The sequence below is a fragment of the Anoplopoma fimbria genome, chromosome 7 (assembly GCF_027596085.1).
Source record: "Anoplopoma fimbria isolate UVic2021 breed Golden Eagle Sablefish chromosome 7, Afim_UVic_2022, whole genome shotgun sequence".
Classification (NCBI taxonomy): domain Eukaryota; kingdom Metazoa; phylum Chordata; class Actinopteri; order Perciformes; family Anoplopomatidae; genus Anoplopoma; species Anoplopoma fimbria.
In genome coordinates, this window is record NC_072455.1 from 4,475,052 (window position 1) to 4,499,883 (window position 24,832).

At 39.4% G+C, this 24,832-nt stretch overlaps 1 protein-coding gene across 1 annotated transcript in view; it reads right to left on the reverse strand.

Moving 5' to 3' along the window:
* The window catches only part of dysf (dysferlin, limb girdle muscular dystrophy 2B (autosomal recessive)), an 80,255-nt gene that overhangs the window by 53,708 nt on the left and 1,715 nt on the right, over nt 1-24,832 (reverse strand). Inside the window, exons 2-28 of the mRNA XM_054601739.1 lie at nt 21,052-21,107; nt 20,453-20,544; nt 19,369-19,474; nt 14,351-14,477; nt 13,989-14,245; nt 12,580-12,708; nt 12,427-12,489; nt 12,289-12,339; nt 11,633-11,663; nt 11,357-11,472; nt 10,357-10,483; nt 10,177-10,280; nt 10,011-10,079; nt 9,849-9,892; nt 9,038-9,120; nt 7,319-7,434; nt 6,379-6,492; nt 6,107-6,284; nt 5,067-5,191; nt 4,838-4,941; nt 3,703-3,898; nt 3,018-3,164; nt 2,607-2,738; nt 2,085-2,251; nt 1,126-1,240; nt 932-1,037; nt 236-378 (exon numbers count right to left, since the gene is read on the reverse strand). Of these exons, the coding sequence (XP_054457714.1) occupies nt 236-378; nt 932-1,037; nt 1,126-1,240; nt 2,085-2,251; nt 2,607-2,738; nt 3,018-3,164; nt 3,703-3,898; nt 4,838-4,941; nt 5,067-5,191; nt 6,107-6,284; nt 6,379-6,492; nt 7,319-7,434; nt 9,038-9,120; nt 9,849-9,892; nt 10,011-10,079; nt 10,177-10,280; nt 10,357-10,483; nt 11,357-11,472; nt 11,633-11,663; nt 12,289-12,339; nt 12,427-12,489; nt 12,580-12,708; nt 13,989-14,245; nt 14,351-14,477; nt 19,369-19,474; nt 20,453-20,544; nt 21,052-21,107 (3,098 nt within the window). The remainder of the gene's footprint in view (nt 1-235; nt 379-931; nt 1,038-1,125; nt 1,241-2,084; nt 2,252-2,606; nt 2,739-3,017; nt 3,165-3,702; nt 3,899-4,837; nt 4,942-5,066; nt 5,192-6,106; nt 6,285-6,378; nt 6,493-7,318; nt 7,435-9,037; nt 9,121-9,848; nt 9,893-10,010; nt 10,080-10,176; nt 10,281-10,356; nt 10,484-11,356; nt 11,473-11,632; nt 11,664-12,288; nt 12,340-12,426; nt 12,490-12,579; nt 12,709-13,988; nt 14,246-14,350; nt 14,478-19,368; nt 19,475-20,452; nt 20,545-21,051; nt 21,108-24,832) is intronic.

The following is a 24,832-nucleotide window of genomic DNA, read 5'->3' on the forward strand; positions in this document are numbered from 1 at the left end:
GGTTCAATAGTATTTTATAAAATCGGATTCCTTTATTATCCCTAAATAATCTATTTAGGTTTAGCTTTCCAAAGCCATAAGTATCTCAATATTTAAAATGATAAGTCAGTGTTCTACATTAATCATATGTAGTGATCCAACTAACAAGTATCGTATGTGTATCACATCCTGATATCTCTTCTTCCTCTGATGCCATAGAGCTCCATTCAATAATGTGTCTTTTTTTTCTCGCTACCTTTCTGAGAGCTTCCATCTTCTGCTGGTCTCTCTGTCTCAGTCGTATCCATCGCCGTCTTCGGTTGGTGTGGTACATCTTCTCTGCCGGCACCCATGACTTGGGGCGGCGGTCTGGAGGGATGGGGATGCCGTACTCCCAGCCTGGTGGAGGAAGAAGTATTCCAACTCTTTATTTAACTAAAACTTCTAATACAACAATTTAAAAGTACTTGATAATAAGTAAAAATGAAATTAACAAAGTACAAAAGTATTATCAGCAAAATGTAGACATCATTATAGTGTTAATACTGACGCATCAGCTGTTTAAGGTTTTAATTACTATTACATGAGGGTTGTGAGATGATTAAGAAAAAGAAAAAAGAAAAATTTCAGGACATTGGCAAGAGCATCAGACACTGAATTTTTTATTTAATTAAAATTAAAATGAAAATTAATTCAAGTGTAATTCAAATTAAATCAAAATTAAAATTAAGTCTATTTATGACTTTTCTCCAAGTTCTCTAAAGTCAAAGTATAAAAGAGCAGTAGTTCTTCAAAATTGTACTCAAATACAGTACTTATTATTGTTGTGTATGATTTAGCCTTAGTTGTTTTCTGTGTGTGTGTGTGTGTGTGTGTGTGTGTGTGTGTGTGTGTGTGTGTGTGTGTGTGTGTGTGTGTGTGTGTGTGTGTGTGTGTGTGTGTGTCTGTGCACCTTGATCACCCACAGCCCTGTTGAGATCTTCGCTCCACTCCTCGTCCCCCCAAACCCAACCTGGAGGACACTCCACCTCGTCCTTTGGCACCGCCTTCTCACCATTCTGACACAAACACACACATTTGTTTAGATGAACAACACATATACCACACACACACACACACACACATTTACAGTATTTATACACGTACCACGTCAGTGTAGCCCTCCGGCATGCCAATCCACTGTCCGCCCGGTAACCTCATCTGGTTCTCAAACACTTCCTCTGTGAAGGTCATGTGACCGGCGTCCACGTCAAACAGCAGCCTGAGGGTTTGTCATCACAGATGTTTGTACAGTACACATGAAGACACACAGACAAAAGCTAAATTAATGCTAAGAAGTATTGACTGTCCCCTGTGGGCCACTGTAGTTTTGTATGACCAGGTGATTTTCCAGAAACAACTTTTTTATCCAGTAAACTATTGGGTTCTTTTTCCTTTTGTGTCTTTATTTAACAATCAAACAAAATAGGAATGGGAGCTAAACTTTCCACACTGCAATTGAAAAAAATGTTTGAATGCAGATGACATAAACTTTGCTTTTCCAAAAGTTTTCTTTGCTGTTGAGCTGTATCTCGTGGACGGGAGACGCTGAAAGATATAAGACACGTCTCTATTGGCCGGTCACGATCAGAGCGACTACTTGGCAATATTTAATGGATAATGAAGGACTGGGAGATAATTCAACATAATTTAGTTTTTCAGTACAGTATCATACATCAAGATATCGTGATACACAATTACGTCGCCGATATTGATCCTGACTAATTCAGATTACTCGGTATATTGTTCTTAAATTCTTAATTAAATTAGAAAATACTTTAATTTGTGAATTATTTTACTTGCATGATGACTTGGAACTAAACTTTTTGATTTGAATTAGTTTTTTTTTTTATCAAATACTAATATGTAATAAAAATAAATACACTTTACTTGCAATAAAATGTTTTTTTTTTAATTGCAGTGTGGAAAATAGTTTGATTGCTTAATAAAGACACAGAAGTAAATCAATACAAAACACTGAATTGTAGTTATTAAAGTTGCACCAAAAAGTTAAAATAGGCACAAAATGCAGTTTAAAAAAAATACTTAGCACCATCAGCACTTACGTCTTCTCGGGGCTGATGTACCAGTCTCCGGTCCAGGTCCAGCCCGGAGAGGGTTTGAAGCTCTCTTTGGGCAGTCGGACTCGTCCAGTGACGTCGCTGAACTTCGGGTAGGTCAGACCTGTAGTTCCCCAGCTGCCCACCAGGGCGAGTCGGGTCTGGTTCTCATACTGCAGAGAGAGAGAGAGAGAGAGAGAGAGACTTCACTGTGATGCCTTTTTATGAGATTAAAGCATTTTCTAATTATTATGATGCAACATTTGGGGGTTAGCGAACAATTAAACATTTCCCGGCTAAAATCAGTACTTTGTGTTTTAGGTAGAAGCCATCATAAATGTCTAAATCCTGAACACATAGGAGCATCTGTGTAATAGTAATTGTTCTACAGGATAACTGATCTGGTTGCAATAGAGGTATTTTTTGGAGCAGTAAGTTTTAGCAGTAGAAGTCCTGATAATAGCAGTAGTAACAGTAAACATATCAGTAGTACCAGCAGTAACATTTGAAGTATGACGAGCATCTTACCGTCTCAGCAAAGACCGACAGTTTCCCTTCAGCGTATTGGTTGAAGTGTTTGACGTCAGCGGCCAATCCGAACCAGACTTTGACCCTCAGCTGACCCGGAAGTTTGGCCTCTCTGCCGCTGTACTGTGGGTTCTGCACAACACACATGGACGGGCAGTAAAACTTTATTCTAGAGGACGAAATGTGTGTGTATTGCCATCGGTGTGGACTGGATGTTGCATGAATGTTAGTTAGAGTCTGATGGTGGCACCTTGCATGGTAGCCTGTCATCAGTGTGTGAATGGGTGAATGATATGTAATATACTACTGATTGTAAGTCGCTTTGGATAAAAGCGTCTGCTAAATGACTGTAATGTAATGTAATGTAATGTGTGTATGTGTGTGTGTGAGAGTGTGTGTGTGTGTTTGCACCTTGAGGAAGACGGTCTGCAGCTGTCCGCAGTGTTTCCCACAGTGCTGCTGGGAGAAGATCACGGTGTGTGCTGGGATGCGGTGGTACGCCACCCTGCGGTCGCCCTGCAGCATCCATATCACGATGTCTGGGAGACTGTTCTGAGGCTGGGCGAGAGACATAGAGAGGGAGGGAGAGAGAAAGCGTATTAGTATTTTCTTTGACTTTTATGCCGTCTCTTTTTGTGCTATAGGATACAATTCCCCGTTTACAGCCTCAGACATAAAACATATAAATACTACGGCTTCTCCCAAACTCACTCAAGACTTTTATTTATTTATTAATAACAATTATTATTACAACCCATCTCTGCTACTCCTCCTTTTTGTGCAATAGATAGAATAAAACAGATGTTTTTCCAAAGTTTTTTCATGCAAATGTTGAAGTTTTATACAAATTCTGCACAAAACTAAAACTTAATCACGTCACAACTTTTTTTACTTATGCTTGAGATGCTTTTAGGTAGAATTAGAGTCCCAAAAATGTGTTTGAGGTTCTTCTTCTTCTTGACCTATCTATCTTCTTCTTCTTCTTCTTCTTCTTCTTCTTCTTCTTCTTCTTCTTCTTCTTCTTCTTCAGCCCAGCTAATGTCCACACCTCTAAAACCTCAGGAGAACATAATGGGTACTTAAAAAACAGTCTCACCTCCTCGGCCATTGTCCTCAGCCTGCTGGCCCAGTCCTCGACCTGCTCCAGCACCGTGGACAGCTCGGTGGCGGTTCCGTGCTTGAGAGACTCCGCCGCCGCTACGATCTGCTGCAGGTGGAGGGTACGAATGTGCCTCAGCGAGCGGTCCAGAGGGGTCGCACACTGCCACTGGTCGATCGAGGGCAGCTCTTCACTGGAGAGAGAGAGAGAGAAGTGTCAGAAGGTCTGAAGTCATCGGCTTAAAAAGGGAAGAGCAAATATCAAACAAAGCAACAAAAAAAATTTAAAAAAATAAATCATACATAATTTGTCAAGCAAGATAACACTTCAAAGAACTACAACACTGTACGATTTTCTGTCCAGTTTGTAGTCCATCAAACAGAAATTATGTTGAGGACAGTGATACAAAGAGAGTCTTGTTGTTGATACATGAGCATCAAGTTTTAGGAATTGTGTGCATAGTTTCATTTTTTGTGTGTACAATGGTGAAAGTCTGTAAATGAACATTTTTCCTGGGATTGTCACCACAGACATTTTTAATACTGAAAATATATAAATACTGTAATATTTTCATCAGTGGTCCATATAATCAATCACAACTGTGTTTCCTCCTTCGGTGATGAGATAATAACATCATTATTTTATTTTATTACATTTAAATCTTCGAAATTCTCACCGCGGTCCCTTGAAAAAAACATTTGCCCTATATCCTGAATTATTGAGATTATTATCTACGTAATTATGAGAAATAAAATGGAAAGAAAAATGTCTGCTCTGTTTTCAAAATCCTGCAGGAAGCTCTCATTTACTTGAAAGCTTGATTTTATGAAAGCAGAAATGTCCCACCTGTTGTAAATGTATTTGTTATGCAGAAAAATGGCCCCTGTGACTGTGATACTACATTATATAATGTTGGGTACTTTAATCTGTAACAGCGTGTCGTATTTAATAAAATGATTATATGTTTTCAAGGTAAACTAATTATATCTGTAAAATAGGTGCAGAAGAGAAAACAGTTCAATATTTCCCTCTGAGATGTACTGTAGTGGAATAGAAGTATAAAGTAACACAGTACTTGAGTAAATGTACTTAAATCCCACAGTACTTGTCAGTGACATTACACAGTGTTTACCTGCAGTCTATAATGACCTGATCCAACAGCTCCACCACTCGGAGCTCCACCTCCTCCAGATCACTGACCTTCACCTCCAGATGCACCCGCTGCAGGTTCACCTCCTGGACACACACACACACACACACACACACACACACACAAACACGCACACATGTTTAGATGGTAGATGCTCTAGATTCATCCCAAACTATTTCTAGTTTATTTTAAAGTAAAATACAACCCCCACCAGTCTCTCGATGATCCCCAGCAGCATGTTGAGAGCCTCGATCCTCGGCTTGATATCTTCCCACTCTGAAGACAGAACCACTACTGGTTTAACGTTTCCCCAGGGGAGGTAGTAGTAGTGGCAACCTGGAACAAACACACACACAAATAAAAACAACAAGAGGATGATACAGCTGGCAACGGTACACTCAATTATAATTTAATATAAGTAAAATAGATGCTTTTTTAGCCACAATGCAATAAGGTCGTCTTATTTAGTTTTATTTGGCAGGATGATTTGTTTAAGACCGATCGGTGAAATAACCTGTAATATTATTATTGAATTAAATGTTTGAGCAGTGCAGCTGTATCTTTTGTGTCTTATAAACCCATGACGGTTGGACTGGTTGTGTGCATGACACGAAAAAAAAAGAAGTCATGTAAAATAATCAAATTTAAACCAGTGGATAGTTTGTCTTCTCTTTTGGAAGCTGAAAACATTATTGTGGAAACTAGCATAAAAATAATTACTGCCATCATTAATTAATTTAATGCACATTTATATCTGTATATTTATTTGCTGCAAACGTACACCAAAATGCAACTAAAACTAATAAACATATCTTTGTTTGTTTTGTTCACATACATAATAATAACAAATCTTAACTTATTGCACATTTACACAGTTGGTTTTTGAATTTATTGCACATATAAAGTAGTTTTGCTGCTTTGCTATCAATATGAGTATAAGTGTGTAGGATTTAGTGGCATCTAGTGGTGAGGTTGCAGATTGCAACCAACTGAATGGTTTGTCCATTCTGGGCTACTGTAGAAACATGGCATTGCAACTTGACCAGCTCCCTATATGGATATGATTTTAAGATAATGAAAACAAAACTTTTCTTAGCTTGAGGTGTTTATACACTATTAAAAACATAGTTATGAATATTATATTACATTTCTGATAATATATCCCCTAAAATTCTACATTCTGGCCCTTTAAATGTCTGTTGGTTTCACCTGGACTACAGTGCACCACTTGCAACATGACCTTTGACCTACCGTCGAACACAGCCCTGCTGAACTGGGTGGTGGAGGCCAGAGGGAGGCAGGTGTAGTCGAACTTGTTGCCGTAGTTACCGATGCTGACCTCGAACTGGATGGCGTCGTCGACGTCCTGGAGGAGCGTGGCCGAGTAAAACGCCACGAAGAGAGAGAACTTCCGCTTCCTTAGAAATTTCTGTTGGACGGACATGAAGAAAGAGAAAAAAGGGAAAGATGGATGATGCATTTCTTTGTTTTGTTCAGCTGTTTATAACCTTCCTCCCTCTCACCTCCACCACCAGCAGGTCATCTGATGGTATTTCTTCATTTTTCTGCTCCGGCTTGTCTGCCAGTTTCGTAGTTAGCTCCATTAAAACTCGGCCTCGGTACGCCACGCCCTCACCCTGACAAACAGAAAGAGATCTTTACAAGGTGCAATATTTATTTAAACGGTGACAGACAATCAGTTAAAGACACAGGTGTAATAAAAATTGAACTAGTGACAGCCTTTACTCGTCTACCCACAGACATTTGGAAGGATATATAGGCTTCCTTACAGCGCAAGACATGAAAATGGCGACATTATTCAAAAGAGCAATTCTAATAAAATTTAGAAAGTAGGGCTGTACCGAATAGCTCAAAGCTTTGGGGCTTTGTTCATAAAGCTGACATTCAAATTCTAAATCAACATTTGAAAACTGCACAACTATTTTACATGTGTATTCAAGTGTTTAAAGCTGGTATTTTAACACAGTTGCAGATATCAGGCTACACTTATATTATTAGTATGATATTAATTTGTAAAATTGTCTTTTTTTGTCTTATGTGTAAGTAAAGTGTCTTTGGGCAAACTATTACTTACAAAAAACAAGTAAATATCACAATTTATAGATTACAGTAGGCAAATCTATGGATTCTTATTTTTGCACATGTTGTTTTTTTCTTTATACTGCAAACATTTGCAAATTCTATCGCACATTCTTTTTGCACAGAATAGATTATTTTATGTAAATTTCAATTTTAACAACAATTCCAATAAAACCATAAGCTGAAGAAATAAAAAAGTTGATGTGCATCACAATAAAAACACATTAAAAAGTCAAACATTCAGAATGGAAAGCCGTTTATCTCAAAGATACTTTCATGCAAAAATCAGGTTCTGGATGGTTTCATTTTATCATTTTCTACTGATTGTATTTAAAAGTGAAAAAAAAACAAATGTGGAGTTACTTTTCCGAGGTTGAGCGCTTCGTGCGGATCGTTGAAGGCGGTGAACTCTCTGGGGCTGCCATACATGTTGACGAAACAGGGACCGAACGTTGGCAGGAAACCAAGACTGTCATCAACTGCAGTGATACAAAATGGCAAATAGATAATTATAAAAAGAATGTGTAACGGTGAAAAGAAAAGAAAATGAAAAAAAGACTGATTGATTTATTGACTGATGAAATTTTGGGCGCCTGACAAAATAGATTCATCAGAATTAAGCAGAGATGGAAGCAGTTATGAGTTGAAAGGAAAAGGACATTTTAATAAAACAAAATCAAGAAGTGGTGTAGGAAGGATGGGTGGACATACTGCCAGAGAGGACGGTCCGTGGAGTCAAGTCATCTGCATGCGTGGAGAGGAAGTGTGGTTCAGAATCACAGACAGAGGTTCAGATTCAGACAGGAAAGGAAACGGATGTCTTTGAACGCCACGCAAACCCAATCAAATGCACTTGACCACAATGCAAAGAAAACCTTAATACTCAAAGCAAAATCATTTGGCTTGTTTCAAGCACATAACTTGAAACAATGCTCTTTTAAAGTGAATTATTCGCTCTGTTATTGACATTAAACGGCTATATGCTGATGATTCATTATTATTCACACATGTTGTCAAAATGAAAAAGACAAAAGTACAAATGGCACACACAGTGAGAAAAACTCATGCATGTCGTCTTCATCTAGGACAAGGACAAGACAACTGTGAGGCACGTCAGGGACCGGAGACTAAAACAAAATCAGTATTCAGCACGCAATCAATACAAAGTTAGTCTTCATGCCTGTCACTTAACCAAATGTACATGCTCTATTATGTTCAAAAAACGACGATTAATCTGGGGGTTCAAGACTTGAAATTCAAAATCAACCCTCAAAAGAACTCCAAACTCTTCTCCAATACAACATAATGTTAATTTAGTACATTTTGGTCCATTTAGAGTCAAATAGACTAGACAGGATGGGCAACAGCAAAAGAGCAAGATGTTGACAGCCAAGATGCAGAACTCTAATTCTTGGCTTCCAAATACGAAGTCCACAAACCAATGGGTGGCATCACGGTGATAACTTCCACTCCTTATATACAGTCTTAGATTCCATGCCAGTGCAGTCCTGAGCTATGAGCTGAACTGAGTCAGACCAATATGTAGACCAGACAATCTAAACAGCTAAAATCAAATCACGTGGTCTGTATTTTCACAATGTAAACACTTTACACAAAGTGCAAAAACAAAAATTCAAGTGAATCAAATCAATTCTATATATGGCCCAAACCTGGCACGATCCCACTTCACCTCGTCAATAATTTATAATCCAGATTACACCAATTAGGTACAACCGGGTCCTGTTCCGTCATGTTAAAATCTAGTCTGGATGAGGAACCATAGCGCCATATAAACCCAAAGTGTTCCAGATTACTTACCATCCAGTCTGGAGGAACATTCACCTGAACTTTCCAATGTAAATTTATACATTTAAACTGGACCTTTTGATTCTTGTGACCTTGATTTGTTTTAAGGCAGTGTAAAGTGCAACAATGTGTCAATTTGATGCAAACAAACCAAACCAAACCAGACTAGAAGGGTTAAGTATAAGCAATCCGATGCAGTCAAAGCCAGACAGTTCCAGTCTAAACCAGTCCAAACCAAACTGGTCAGGTCTAGTCCAGTTCAGACCAGTTACCTACCATCTATCTCCCCACCGGGGGCGGAGATCTTAGACATACAGAGGTGGGTGGTGCCAATGACATCATTGTGACTTGCTCTGTCCCTGTAATGAGAAAGTGAGAGAAAGAATTATCGCTGAAGCATAACTTTAAAAGCCAAATGATGACATGATTTAAAATGTATTACTAAACCAGATGGTTTCAAACTGTGGGGGGGCGCTTCTTCAGGGGTTTGCGGGAGAGTTGAAGGGGGAGTACGAAAGGAGAGATGTGAGGTAAAGATGCTCCTTGAGATGAAATACAATTGAGGTATGCTAAAACCCCTATTGGCCAATTTGGCAGAAAAATGTGTACTCTTTGTGTGAGAAATATCTCAAATCTGAACACCCAGAAATGAAACATATTTTGGATTGAGTGGGACCTACACTCCTCGAGGATATCATATCATACCAATATTATCTGATGTCCATTGCAAATAAATGTTCAGAAATCCTCCTAGATATCAGAGTAAAAAGATGCTTTGTATAACTGCAGAACTTGCCTGAGAATAACAACGTTTTAAAGTTTTCTTCAGTATCAAAGTAGCCCAGTGATACATGTCTGACATCCATGGATACATTGTAAAAAGGGAATGCTAATTTGACATACTTTTAATGGTGCCAATTTCCCAAAAATGTAAATAAACATGGGTTAAAACTAGCCTCAAGTGTCACACAGTTTATTCAATCTTATCTGAGGGGAGGCCACAGTGTTTGACTTTCAAAATGTAAAGCAAAAAGCAACTTTTTGACAATATGTTAAAGAATATATTAACATATGAGCTATGATTCACCAGTCCAGAATTCTGATCCTCATCTTCTCGCACATGGAGGGAAACTGGAAGAGAAAAAGAAAGCAAACACCGTATAATGATAATGTTGAGTACACTAATCTTGGAAGCACAATAAAGTTGCATAATAATGTGTGTTTGCAATGTTTTCTGTTTGTGTCTCACCCTAATCGGCATAGCCAGACTCTGGTTCCATTGTGGATTGGCGTTCTTCTCCAGAATCTTAGTGCAGACCTGAAGAACAAAGAAAATACAACGCACATTAAATGTTTAGGTTTTGCGTTAAATGTTGGGTTTTTGGATACCAAATGTTCAGCTCAAAATGACGCACAGTTTTTCCAGCAAAGTGGATCTCCACCAGAGGATCCACCAGGTTCTTCCTGTTGCTGTCAAACCCCATAATCTGCCTCATTCCATCCATGAAGGCATCGTCCACTGAAGACAGAAAAAAGAGATGGAAATTAGAAATCTATCCGATGCATAAATCAATAAACTCACATGAGAGACTCACTTTGTGGCAGATCTTCAGCTCTGAAGATCCTCAGGTTGAAAGTGGCTCCTCTCAGAGACAGACCAGCCGGTCTCAGCAGGTTTCCTTCTATGTCTTCTTTATCTTCAACATACTCCCGTTTATCAGCCTGGAGGAGACACACAGATACAAATACACACATATGGTAATACATTAATAAAAACCTGCATTAATTAAAAGCAGGACACACCGACTTGGAATAAACAATAAAAAAACTAATTTGGGAGACAAAATGTTTATCGGATAATTATCATGGTTGTACGAGGATTTATATTTATATTTTCCTTGTGAGAATAACAGAGATTTAAGCACTGTAGTTTCATTTTGCATACTTTACTACTTTACTTGAGTATCTCAATTGTATGCTACTTTATACTTCTACTCCATTACATTTCAATAGGAAACTTTTTACACCACTACACTTGTTTTACACTGCATGTTTCTTTTTACAGAAAGAAACATGTAAAATTGTCTCCACAGTGACAAAATGCACCATTAAAATGCCTTAACATGCATGATCAGTGATTAAAACAGAAAAATATAGTAGTCATTCTGCAGAGTGAGTACTTCTATACTGATACTTAAAATGCATTTCCTGATAATACTTCTGTAATTTTACTGAAGTAACATTTTCAATTCAGGACATGTAATGAAGTATTTTTAGACTGTGGTTCAGTATTTCTTCCTTTACTTAAGTAAAGGATGTGAGTACTTTTTCCACCTCTGGAACTTTACATATTAAAACATTTGAGAGACTGGAATTATCATTAAAACCTAGATATTAGTAAGATAATGTTTAGCATGCAATGTTCAACACCTTAACATGCATACAATTAGCAAGGAAACAAGCTAACAAATGCTAATATGCAAAAAAGGGCCGTGCTGTTGTAACATGCTAGCATGTTAGCAGTATTTTAACATTATCTGGTCCTTAGTTTGATGTTGTAATTTTGTGAATCTTCTTTCACCCAATCAGACTCACCGGTGGCTCATCTCCAGCTGCCAAAACCAACAGGCTGACCTTCAGGTAACCTTTGACCCCAGCAGAGAGGTCGTCGGGGTCACACAGCAGCAGCCATTTCCTCAAGAAGCAGTGTCCTACAGACAGAGAGAGAGAGTATGGTAGTTAACCAATAATATACCGGGACAAAGACCTATAAAATAAGAACCAGGAACTAAATAGACTTCCTGCTCCTTAGTGACAAGTTTCATGAAATATAACCCAAAAAACATATAGTCCAAATAAACGTGTACTCACTGTGCTCATTGTAGACGGTGCCCACATCCAACTGTAAGAAATATCAAAATATTTTACATGTTTTTGCTTCTCACTGAGCCAGAACACGGTGCACTATATACTCAAAGGAATGCAACCATGTACATTTACTCAAGTACTGTACTTAAGGACAAATTTGATGTATTGTACCTGAGAATTTCCATTTTATTTTACTTTATACTTCCCCTCCACTACATCTCAGAGGTAAATATTGCACTTTTTACTCCACTACATTCATCTGACAGCTTTAGTTTCTTTTCATAAGACTGTCCAGTGAAAATCAACATATCTACAGATGTGTTGCTGTTGAAAGCCTCTTGGATCAGCTGGAAAATGCATCGTCACAAAGCTGTTTTTCTTTTTAGAGACAAGATGTTCTCACAAGACAGTGACGCTACAAACATGATGATCTAATAGAATAAGATGTAGATTAAACTAGCCAACAGTATATATAAAATGTAAAATGCAACATACACATTAATGCAGCAGTAATATTAATCCAGAAACATCAGATATAATAGTAGGAGTTTACTGCACTATCAATGATGTTTAATTCAAGTACTTTAAGTACATTTAGCTGATAATACTGACTTAAGTGAGGTTTTAAATGCAGGAATATTACTTGTAGTGAAGTTTACCTTAAATTCACCGATCACAGCATCAGTTCTGAGTGAGCGGGAGTCACACACCTGTAGGGCAGGTTAAGAGAGTTACATTTCTGACAATGACTGACATGAAAATACCTTTTATTAAATAAACAAAACAAAAAATCTTACAGTGATGAAGATGGGTTCATCGAACAAGTCTGATGGAGTCTCGAAGAAGTTCAGGAAGAACGTCTGTCGAAAGGAAAACACTTAAGTTGCAGTTTGACAGTCACAGATATTTATTGTTTCCTGGTACATCATTTAAAACCTTTTTCTGTTCACCTCATCAAAGACGGGGTTGTTGCCCTTTCTGATGCGGGTCCTCTTGGTCTGCCCGGCTACCGTTACCTTGACAACAGGCTTGATGTTGATGCCAGGCAACTGTCGGCCCTCGATGACCTGCACACGGACCTGGACAGGAAGACACATGAGCCTTTTGATTGGTACAATTTAAAACTTTAAATTCTACAAATGCATATATATATATATATATATATTATATATTTATTTTATTTATTTATTTTATTATGATAAATTATCTGCAAAAATCATCAGTTAACAGTTTTGATTGGTACAATTTAAAACTTTAAACTATACAAATGCATATATATAGTTATTTATTTTTATTTATTTTATTTTTATACAAATGCATATATATATATATGTATATAGTTATTTATTTTATTTATTTTTTTATTATGATAAATTATCTGCAAGAATCATCAGTTAACAGTGTGTTCAAAGGCCAATGTTTGTCATATATTCAGTATTGTCAGTGGTGCAATGTTCTTAAGTACATTTACTCAAGTACAAATTGAAAGTACTTGAGTTACTGTGCTTTTTTACTTCATTACATTTATCTGATAACTTTAGTTTTAGGTGCTGTACACTTTTCATATAATAATCAGCAGATGAAACCGTAATGAAAATAATCATAAGTAAATAGTTTAAAATGAACTCCACCTCAACCAACTTCAACAGTAAAATCCTGTTTTTACTTTAATGCATGAGTATTTATTGTCTAATGATAGATTGTATAATAGTGATAATTTCTTATAATCTCCTAATTTACATACTTTTTTTACATTTTAAATGCAGGACTTTTGCTTTTATTAGCATTGTTTCAGTGTGGTATTAATATGTTTACCTAAGTAAAAGATCTGAACACTTTGTATCGTCTTCTTCACAAAGATATTGTGACCATAATGTAAGTTCCGTCTTGTATTCCTTGTGTAATATTCCTAAACCACCTCATGGTGGAGCTGTGAGCAAATACTGATGATCCAACACATTACAGAATTGTACATAGCTTGAAGCAAAAGCATTAATCTGCCATATATATTTATTTGTGTCTTTAAAAATTATAAATATATATCAATCCAAACGTATATCCCTATATCTACCATGAACAATGAGTGCCAATAAATTCATCAACATCAAAACTACTAATTATTATAACATTAATATACATTACCATCAACTCTGTTTAAAAAGACCAGCTTTTTTTGCTTCCATTTGTATGATTTTTAATAAATAAATTATACTTTATTCATGTTTTTTAAGAAATGTGCCCGGAAATGATGGCAGTGTTACTAATTACATTTCTAATGAAACCAGGCAAAATAACACTTTTATAAAAGAAACAGCTGTAGTACTCATTACCTCCATATTTCTAAAATATCTATATTTACCTGTAAGTCCTGAGGTTTGTTGGGCAGTGTTTTTTGCTGACTGCTGGCTCCTCTCCTCCTCTTCCTCAGCCCTCCCTGGGTGTTGTAGGACGGCGGAGAGCGCTTAGGCGTCTGGGCGGTGGGGGACTCCTGACCCGAGGGCCCCTGAGGGCCGATGATGACCATGGAGCGCCCGTCGTCGGGCCCCTGGTCCTCTGTCGGCTCCACCATGATCATACTCTCTGTATCCTCCTCGCCCAGCGTGTCCAGAGAAATCACTACAAAGGCAGAATGATCGACAGAGAATGTCACATGTAGAAAAGTCAATAAATATGAGACACAGGACTTTACTTATTCAATAAGTATATGACAGATTATATTACTTGTGACTGTGTCCATCTCCACATTGGGGTTGTTGTTATGGGACAGAGCGTCAGGCTGAGGAGGATGATGAAACATTGGAGCCGATCCTGGAGGAGGGACGTAGGAAACCTGCAGGGTCAGCGTGGCCTAGTGGAAACACAGAAAGCACAGGTACATGCTTTAATGAGTGATGGTGAAAAGTAAAGAGGGGAAACATGAGATTAACATCCAAGTATAGTTCATCATAATGAACGTAAACACATCATAATGACAGCAAACGCATCATAATTAAAGTTAATACATCATATTGACTGTAAAGGCAACATGATGAAAGCAAATGAATCATAATGAGCTTAAACGCATCATATGACCGCAAAGACATCATAATAAAAGCAAACACATCACAATTAATGTAAAGACATCATTATGAACTTAAATGCATCACAATGAAGACAAATGCATCATAATGAAAACAAAGGCTTTACAATCGATGGATACGTATAAATAAATAAATTATACTTTATTCATGTTTTTTAAGAAATGTGCCCGGAAATGATGGCAGTGTTGCTAATTACATTTCTAATGAAACCAGGCAAAATAACACTTTCATAAAAGAAACAGCTGTAGTACTCATTACCTCCATATTTCTAAAATATCTATATTTACCTGTAAGTCCTGAGAAGTCCAGTGTATTTGACTTCTGGAGGGATACTGAACTACTTGATTCTGCTAGGATAGACTAAGTATATTGTTCTTGCTTTCATAATTTGCTCTTAACTGTACCAAGCCTGCTTAAAAGTGTTAGTGTTTGTTGCTGATTCTGTTGTCTGTGCTGTTGCTGTAATTAGGAACTGCTTTGAGAGGTGTGGTTCAGTTTCAATAGGTCAATTGTCCTCTTAACTGCTAGGGGGAGTGGCTTACACTCCTGGCAGACAATGAGCAATCAGTAGGTAGGTCCTTAACCACTGCTGGTGGCTGGAAGCGTCGGGCAAACGAAGGCTAGGGCGAACGAAGGCAACAGGGCGACTTTTTCAAGCCAGACTTCGTCAAGCAATGACTTCTCGAGCGTGTACTTGTACGGGTCAGTAATTTGTTTATATTGACTACCATGTGTTTGCATCCTATTTCTGTCTGTTCCTCTGTCCGGTGGTCACGTAGACAGTGGGTCACTCCCAGGTGCCGTGACCCCACTAATCTCATCTATCCCACTCTCTCAGCCCATGGTGAGCAGGCGGTGTCGGGGGGGCTTTGGAACTGCCAGTCGGCAGTGCCGAAAGCTGAGTTCATCTCAGGCTACGCATCCTTGCTCTCCCTCAACTTTCTTGCTCTAACTGAGACCTGGATCACACCAGAAAACACCACCACACCCGCAGCTCTGTCAGCTTCGCCAACTTCTTTGACAAGAAGGTAAACGATATCAGATCCTCCTTCTCTCAGCCCCCCTCTCCCTGTCCACCCTCTCCCTCTCTACCCTCTTCCCCCTCAGCTCCCCCTTCCCTCTCCACACCCCATCTTACCCTATTTTGCTCCCCTCTCCCCTAACGAGGTCCTCGACCTTGTTACATCTAACCGCCCCACCACGTGCTCCCTTGACCCGATCCCCTCCCCTCTTCTTCAGTCTATTGCGACTGAACTCCTTCCTTTCCTCACCCACCTCATCAACACATCTCTCGTCTCGGGATGCTTTCCCTCGGCTTTCAAGACTGCCAGAGTCACCCCCCTTCTGAAAAAACCATCACTTGACCCCTCTGATGTCAAGAACTTCAGACCGGTTTCTCTTCTACCCTTTCTATCCAAAACGCTTGAGCGCGCTGTCTCTAAACAACTGTCTTCCTACCTCCACCAGAACAACCTCTTGGACCCCCACCAGTCCGGGTTCAAGGTGGGTCACTCATCAGAGAGCAAACTCTCTCTCCTCTGTCCTGATTCTCCTGGACCTGTCAGCGGCGTTTGACACGGTGAACCACCAGATCCTCCTCTCCACCCTCGAGGGGATGGGCGTCTCAGGCTCTGCACTCTCCCTGTTTGCATCCTACCTGACAGGCCGATCCTACCAGGTGACATGGAGGGGGCCGTGTCGGAACCACGCATGCTGACTACGGGGGTTCCACAAGGTTCAGTTCTGGGCCCCCTTCTCTTCTCGCTCTACACAACATCTCTGGGTTCTGTTATTCGCTCGCATGACTTCTCTTACCATTGTTATGCCGATGACACCCAGCTGGTCTTGTCATTTCCCCCCGGTGACACCCAAGTGGAGGCACGCATTGCTGCGTGCTTGGCTGACATCTCGAAGTGGATGGCGACACACCACCTGAAGCTCAACCTGGACAAAACCGAGCTACTGTTCCTCCCGGGGAAGGGTTGCCCGCACCGAGACCTGTCCATCACCATTGATGATGCCGTGGTGACGCCAACTCGGACTGTGAGGAATCTGGGTGTGACCCTGGACGACCAACTGTCGTTCTCAGCAAACATTGCATCGGTCACACGCTCCTGCAGATTCCTCCTCTACAACATCAGGAGGATTCGCCCCTTCCTCACTGAGGAGACGGCGCAGGTGCTCATCCAGGCTCTGGTCATCTCCCGCCTGGACTACTGCAACTCACTACTTGCCGGAGCCCCGGCGTCGGCCATCAGACCTCTGGAGCTTGTCCAGAAAGCTGCAGCACGTCTGGTGTTCAATCGCCCCAAGTTCTCCCACACAACTTCCCTTCTCCGTTCTCTACACTGGCTCCCTGTAAGAGCTCGCATCCAGTTTAAGACTCTGGTGCTAGCCTACAGGGCAGTGAAAGGAACAGCTCCTTCCTATCTCCAGGCCATGGTCAAGACCTACACCCCCGCCCGACCACTTCGCTCTGCTGCCTCGGGCGACTGGTTGCCCCGTCGCTCAGAGGTCCCTGCGGCCGATCCACCCGGTCACAGCTTTTTCTGTCCTGGCCCCTCAGTGGTGGAATGAACTCCCCACTGACGTCAGGACAGCAGAGTCGCTGCCCATCTTTAGACGCAGGCTGAAAACTCACCTCTTCAAGAAGTACTACCCTGAGCCTTCCTCGTAGCACTTATTGCATTCGTATTAGTTGTTGCACTTATTGTATTCGTATCAGTTCGCTGCACTTATTGTATTCATATTTGGCTGTGGCGTAGTGGAGAGCAAGGTAGTTTTCCAATCAGAGGGTCGGTGGTTCGATACCCGGCTTCGGCAGTTGATGTTTCCTTGGGCAAGACACTTAACCCCAAGTTGCTCCCGAAGGCTTGCCATCGGTGTGGACTGGATGTTGTATGAATGTTAGTTAGTCTGATGGTGGCACCTTGCATGGTAGCCTGTCATCAGTGTGTGAATGGGTGAATGATATGTAATATACTACTGATTGTAAGTCGCTTTGGATAAAAGCGTCTGCTAAAATGACTGTAATGTAATGTAATGTTTATTGCACTTATCCTATTCGTATTAGTCTGTTGCAATTATTGTTTTCGTAGTAATTTGCTTCTGCACTATACTTTTGCTCTGGTTTATGCTTTTAGATGCTTGTTTAAGAAAGGAGATGCACTTATGACTTCTGGTGACTAGTAGTTCTCTTGAATACCTATGTTGAATACACTTATTGTAAGTCGCTTAGGATAAAAGCGTCTGCTAAATGACTGTAATGTAATGTAATGTAATGTAATGTACGCATCGTAACACAATGTAAAAGCATCATAATGACGTTTACTCATCATGATTGACGTAAATGCATCATAATAAACATAAACGCATTATAATGAACGGAAAACACATCATAATGATGTAAACACAATATAATGAAACTATTTGCATCATAATGAACATAAACGCATCACAGTGAATGTAAACATATCATAATTATAGCAAGAGCATCATAATCAAAACTTTAAACTAAATCTAAACTGAAATATAAATCTCCAACAAATCTGTACTTTTGTTCCATCCATTTAGGCAACGTGCATAGCAATATTTTTTATAAAACTCAAACTTTTTGCCACCGAATGCTGCATGTGCAGAGTTATGGGACCTTTTTATTTACATTTCAAGCACTCTGCGTTATCACAAATGAATGCAAACGACACTCCAAAGCGCTGACATTTCTATTTTACAAAAGAACAGCTGATTGATAATGAACAACTAAAGCTTTGTGCATGAGGGGATGAGCGTTTCAGTGTAAATACTCAAAACTTCATGTTTTCCTTTACCTTATACAAGGATGTTTAAGGGATGTAAGGTGTGTTATTGTATAAAACAAAAGAGGTCTTTTCAGCATAAGTTATGCTGCCCCTGCCGGGTGTGAGGAACAGTTAAAGGTGTAGTCGTCTGCAGTTTCCTTTAACAGGAAAAAGCAGCTTAAGTGATAAGCTGTAGTGTTTCTGTAAACAAGGATATCAGGGTGTGTGTGTGTGTGTGTGTGTGTGTGTGTGTGTGTGTGTGTGTGTGTGTGTGTGTGTGTGTGTGTGTGTGTGTGTGGTGTGTGTGTGTGTGTGTGTGCAATGGCAACATCATTCGATTCTGTCATTTAGTTAGTTATAGAATCTTCATCTCCTTAAAACAACAAGAACAAAACTGTGTGGTGACATTAGTTCACCTGTTTCCAACAAATAATTCCAAACATTTTTGTCCAAACATTTTGTTTCGTTCGGAACAAGTTGTTTTTTAATTCTAAACTCTAAAACAAGGTCCACAAACTGCACTGGGAACAAGTTGAATAATCCCACCCGGTTGGCAATTAGACTGCATCACTTAGGACTGATACATCTTCAAATTTAATAGGATTAAAAAGAGGTAAATGGTCGTTATTCTGCTCTGACTCAGGAAAGTCTCTCTCTATGTTTAGACCCAGACAGGAAACTCAGAGTGATTTATGATTTGTCATTGCTTCACGATACAATGAGACTGTAAATTAATCAGTCTGTGCTTCATTCGGTGTGTGTGTGTGTGTGTGTGTGTGTGTGTGTGTGTGTGTGTGTGTGTGTGTGTGTGTGTGTGTGTGTGTGTGTGTGTGTGTGTGTGTGTGTGTGTGTGTGTGCTCACCCCTGTGTTGTTTCTCTTGGTGTCAAGCAGGGAGACGGTGAAGGTGGCGGCCAGGTTGGGGGAGTTGAGAACGTCTCTGAGAGCCAGCCGGGTTTCCCCCAGAAACCTGAACAGAACCCACACATATATATCTTTAACAGTACTGCATTTGGTACACGATTAAAAGGACCAGTGCTATTAACATCGGGCTCTAGGCATATGGGTATAAAATAGGCTTATTTCTGTACAATAATGTGGTAAAAATTGAGCACAATGCTGGAAAAGTTGTGTTAGAACATGTATTCGGTCCCTTGTTTTTTTATGTAATAATTCAGCATTATATTTCAGTATCAAATACATTTTATGAACCTCATTTTTCTGGTTTCTGAATCTGTGTGTTTTAAAAAAAGGCGGTTGCTAACAAGTTGCTAAATAAGACGACTAAACCGTGGTGTAGCTTGTTCATAGCCTAGTGTTAGCTTTTTACTTCTGGCATTGCATTCACACTTCAAAAATCATAAAATTGGTGTTTATTTGTGAAGATTATCTTACTGAACGAAACATGCATGTGTCCTAAATATCGTTTTCTTCTGCAATAATCCAAAATCCAATGGAAAAATATCATTGGCTTTTTGTCAAGTGAACCAGTGCGATGATAACATCCTGGTTGGCCTACAAAAATACTTCATCTTTGCACCAATCCATTAACCTCATATATACAATATTTACAAATGAATGCTTGTGCTGCAAACATTCAGATAAATGCAACCTTTGGTACGACCAAACAAAAGCAGAGAGGTCATGGTCTGAACGTCCCGTGAGAAGCGGATGAATGGATCCCTGAATCAATCAACACAACAGTTGGTGAATGGGTGGAAATATGAGTGAATAAATACTCGACGACCACAATGAGAGGATGACCCGATTCTTTCAAGCCTGACCCCTTCGCCTCCGACACACTCGACGTCTTGATGGAACGGAACGGTCCAAAAATAACCAACTATGAGGGGTGTTTTTTTGTAAAACAAAACCAGTCTTATTTCTATTCCTGTACTATGTGAAGGGTTCAACTAGATGCACACATTTCACACACAATAGTCAGTACCTGTTTCTCCCCATCTTCTCATGGTCTTTGACGACACAGTGCACCTCTGCACCGGAGTCCAGAGGGATCCCCTTCAGATCCCATTCGAAACCCTGACAGAGAAAACAGCGAACAATATAAGAAGACAATGAAAGAAAGCGTGAAAATGGGATCTCATGACAAATAAAACTTGTTTGTTGTGAGGTTCAGGTATCGAAATAGAGACAAACTGCTCAAAATGTTTGAGAGAGTTAACGTTAGTATCCAGAAATGCTGGAATATGTTGTAAGTGAGTTATGTATTCGTATCTGAAAGAGGTTCAAGCATTGTTTGTGAGTTCAGCCTCGTCTGGAATGCTCCTCAACTGTTGATTCTTCACTTCCTGTTGATGTTACAATTTCTGGAGACTAGAGTTTAGTCTGGGGAAAAAGAGTGAACCTATGTCTCTTTTCTGTAGCATCTCCACTCATGATTAAGGCTGATAAGATGGCCAGTATTTTCAAACTAAAAGCTCCCTCTTGCAGCTTTATGATCAATACAATCCACCAGGAGCAACAAGAAGGATACCGGTCGTAGCCCAAATAGCATATAATGAATTTGAGGTTGTGTACATGACGTACCTCGTTCCAAACAGGGTTGCAGTTGTTCTTGATGACCTTTGTCTTCTTCTTGGACCCTAAAGAAAATGGAGAAACAGGATCATTAATAGTTAGCTTATGATACACTTTTTATGGTCCAATATGTATGTTCCTATGACATTGATGTGTATGTGCATATGTGTGTGTGTGTGTGTGTGTGTGTGCGCGTTATCTTTCTGTGGCTTCCTGTAACATGGAGTTCTGAGCTTTGATTTCCTGTCTGTCTGGCACTCTTGACAGGAAGTGGGGCAGAAGACGGACCGATAAACAGCCGGGATTCATCGTTATCATAAAATGAATGTGACGTGAATAATGAAACTGGTGTGACAGTCATGATTTCCATTTGTTTTTTGGTCAAAAAGAGGAACAGGAGACAGATAAAGATGTTCTTTCCAGATGAAAGGAAACAGAGACAATAACTATTGTCTGATTTTAGAAGCTACTAATTAATTTCCAGAGACTGGACTACGGATAAAGCCTGGACCAGATGAATATGATAATATAATAAATAATTTTACTTTAATTTATGTTGTTTTCTTAACTTTCTTCAAGCTCATTTGTAAAGTACTTTGAATTGAATTTGATTTGCTTGAAATGTGTTATAAATATAATACTTTTTGATTGACTGATTGATTGATCAATTAATGAACTATATAATGGGGGTTATTATACGTGTGAAATAATCAGTTTAGTTCATGTTTACTTTTAAAAGAAAAGTTGTGTGAGACAATAAAATCACAACCAAGAAGTCTTGATTGACTCTGGTTAGCCACACATCAGTGGTGATGCACTCCTTTCACTCATTTTTTTAATTAATTTGGTAATTAATAGAAAAATGTACAACAAAAAAGCACAACGGATGGCCTTGATTTCAGTACAGTTCAGGTTCACAGTGCATGTTCTCTTAAAGACAAATTCTTCCTCTCCATACACACACCCATGGCTGTTTGCTTTCCTGTTTTCCCCACAGTCATCACCTAATGTGAGAACACACACACACACACACACACACACACACACACACACACACACACACACACACACACACACACACACACACCAATGTACCTTCACAGATACACAATTCTTATGTAAATACACCCACTCAACTACCTACGTAAGTGTACCTCCGTTCTTGGAAGATATCGTGAAAAACACCTCCACCCTTCAATAAGGGGTCAAGAGGTGACGTTGTAATTGTGTGTGTGTGTGTGTGTGTGTGTGTGTGTGTGTGTGTGTGTGTGTGTGTGTGTGTGTGTGTGTGTGTGTGTGGTTGTGTGTGTTTGTCCCAAGGGCTGATATCTGAGCTAGCATCTCAGAGACAGGAAGTGGGGCACAGCATTAACTTCCTGGTTGGTTCAGCTTGGCACAGTTTCTGTCATGAGCCGAGAATAGACAGAACTGTGACCCACAGGGCTCTGAGTTACGTGTGGGGAAAGCTAAGTTTAGACACGGGCTTTGTGTGTGAGTGTGTTAGTTGTGTGTGTTGATGTGTCTGAGGCTAGTTCAAAAGGGAAAAAATATGAAGAGATTTTATGGCTGTTTCCTACTTTAAAAAAAAATAGATTTTCTTAGGAAACAAAAGTATAAAAGTATTAATCCGCTAGCTGTGTTCCCAAACTATAATCATTACCACATCTGAAATGAATGGAGGGCTCTGTCCCTGCTTGGACACAACTGCTTCAATTAGAGCCATCGTTTGGACTAAAGTTAACGACTTTATTAAGAAGAATCAGAAACAGACAGATAGGTACGGTACGGTATGTAACGCTAGCATTCACATTATTCATAACCTTATTGATTAGCTCACTTTGTTAACTTTCATCACTGCTTTTTGCTAACAGCTTAGTGTCCAGCGCTAACCTCCTGTTCTGAAGAGCAAACCAATGCCGTAGTGCCTTAAACCTGCATTATTTTTAATGGCCTTCAGGGGGCGACTCCTCTGGTTGTATAGAAGTCTATGAGAAAATGACTCTACTTCTCTCTTGATTTATTCCCTCTGTAAACATTGTAAACATGAGTTTATGGTCTCAATCTCTAGTTTCAAGTCTTCTTCAATACAGCATGATGTTCATTTAGTAAATGATGCTCCATTTAGAGTCAAACAGACCATAAAGCAGGGTATGCTTTAGGGCGGGGCTACCTTGTGATTGACAGGTCGCTACCACGGCATTGTCCGGTTTCGGAGTAGTCTGTGTTTTTGTCTCACAACTTTAACCCTTTGACAGTGTGTTTTCAGTTGTACTTAGCTCCACCCTCTCGTGTCACTTCTGGCTGCAAAAAAAAGCCAAGATGGCGACGGCCAGAAACCAAGATGGCGACGGCCAAAATGCCAAACTCAAGGCTTCAAATCTGTAGTCCACAAACCAATGGATGACATCACAGTGACTAAATCCTTTACTTTATCTGGGATATTTCAACTACTGAAAGTTGTTTGATACAGGCAGACTACAACTACACACAGTTTGTTTGTTGAAGTTATTTAAACAGAGTCCTTAAGAGTCCATATTACAGCAGTTATCTACAGCATTATCACTTATTTAACAAGTCAAGTGTCTTGAGGAACAAATAAGAGACTGCAGTGTGTCAGTGTGTCTCCAGGCTTTAATTAGCAGAGGACCAGGATGAAGTAGCAGGGCTGCCAGTTTTTATATCTGGTTTGACGGTTAACAACACTTATTGTTCCAAAAACAACACTTTGACAGGAAATCCTGCCTTCAGTACACAAACATAAGCACATGTTGTCACATTTAATCACATATTCACACGCTGTATAACCTAAGCCTGCAGACAAATACAAAAAACATGATGTAAATGAAAAAGAGATTCATGCAACAATCATGACATCTCTGTTATAAGGAGAAATCAGCTCAAACAATCCAATCTTTCCAACAAACAAAGGAATTGCTGCTAAAAAAATAGGATGCACAAATGCTCTTAGATATTATTGCAGTTTGTCAGAAAATATTTTGGGTTACAACAAGTATAGCAAAAGTCTATCCCATCCTCTATTTCAATTGGAAACGTTTTTTCTCTCACACATTCTGTCTTTTCTCTCTCCTCCCACAGCTTCCTTGCTTTTTTATTATCATCTGTTATTTCTATAAATGGACATGGTATCTGTTTTCTGGAGAGGAGGGGACTCTCTCTCTCTCTCTCTCTCTCTCTCTCTCTCTCTCTCTCTCGGTCTGCTGTAAAACTGTTGCTACCCAGACACATTTGACAATTCATTACTTACCCCTTAAACAAATAAAGCCGATTCATGGTAATCTCCGGACCAACCTCACATCACAAGTCATTTTAAGCAAGTCCAAAGTCTCAAGACTCCCATCTGCTTAATACACAGCACTATATCTAAGCAATTCAAAGCATTAACTGAATCATCACTCCTTTATCTTTTAGCATACAGTATCAACACGTATTAGCTGTTTGGTATATGAGCACTTTAAACAGACCATCGCAATGCAAAATGAAAGATATCACACTAAAAACTTTCCTTTAATGTAAATTACTATAATTTGCACTAAAATAATTAATACAGACTAATGTTGGATACAGACTAATGTTACTTAGGGTAAGAGGAAAATATTGGTTATATTATTAAGCATGCAATAATTGTAAATATTTTTTTAACAGCAGTTAGAGTACAACTGTACTGTATAGTCATATTTTGCAAGTCCAAGTCTTTGAGGGGTAATACCAAGTCAAGTCTCAAGTCTTTGAGGAAAGTTCAAGTCAAGTCTCAAGTTTTTAAGAAGCAAGT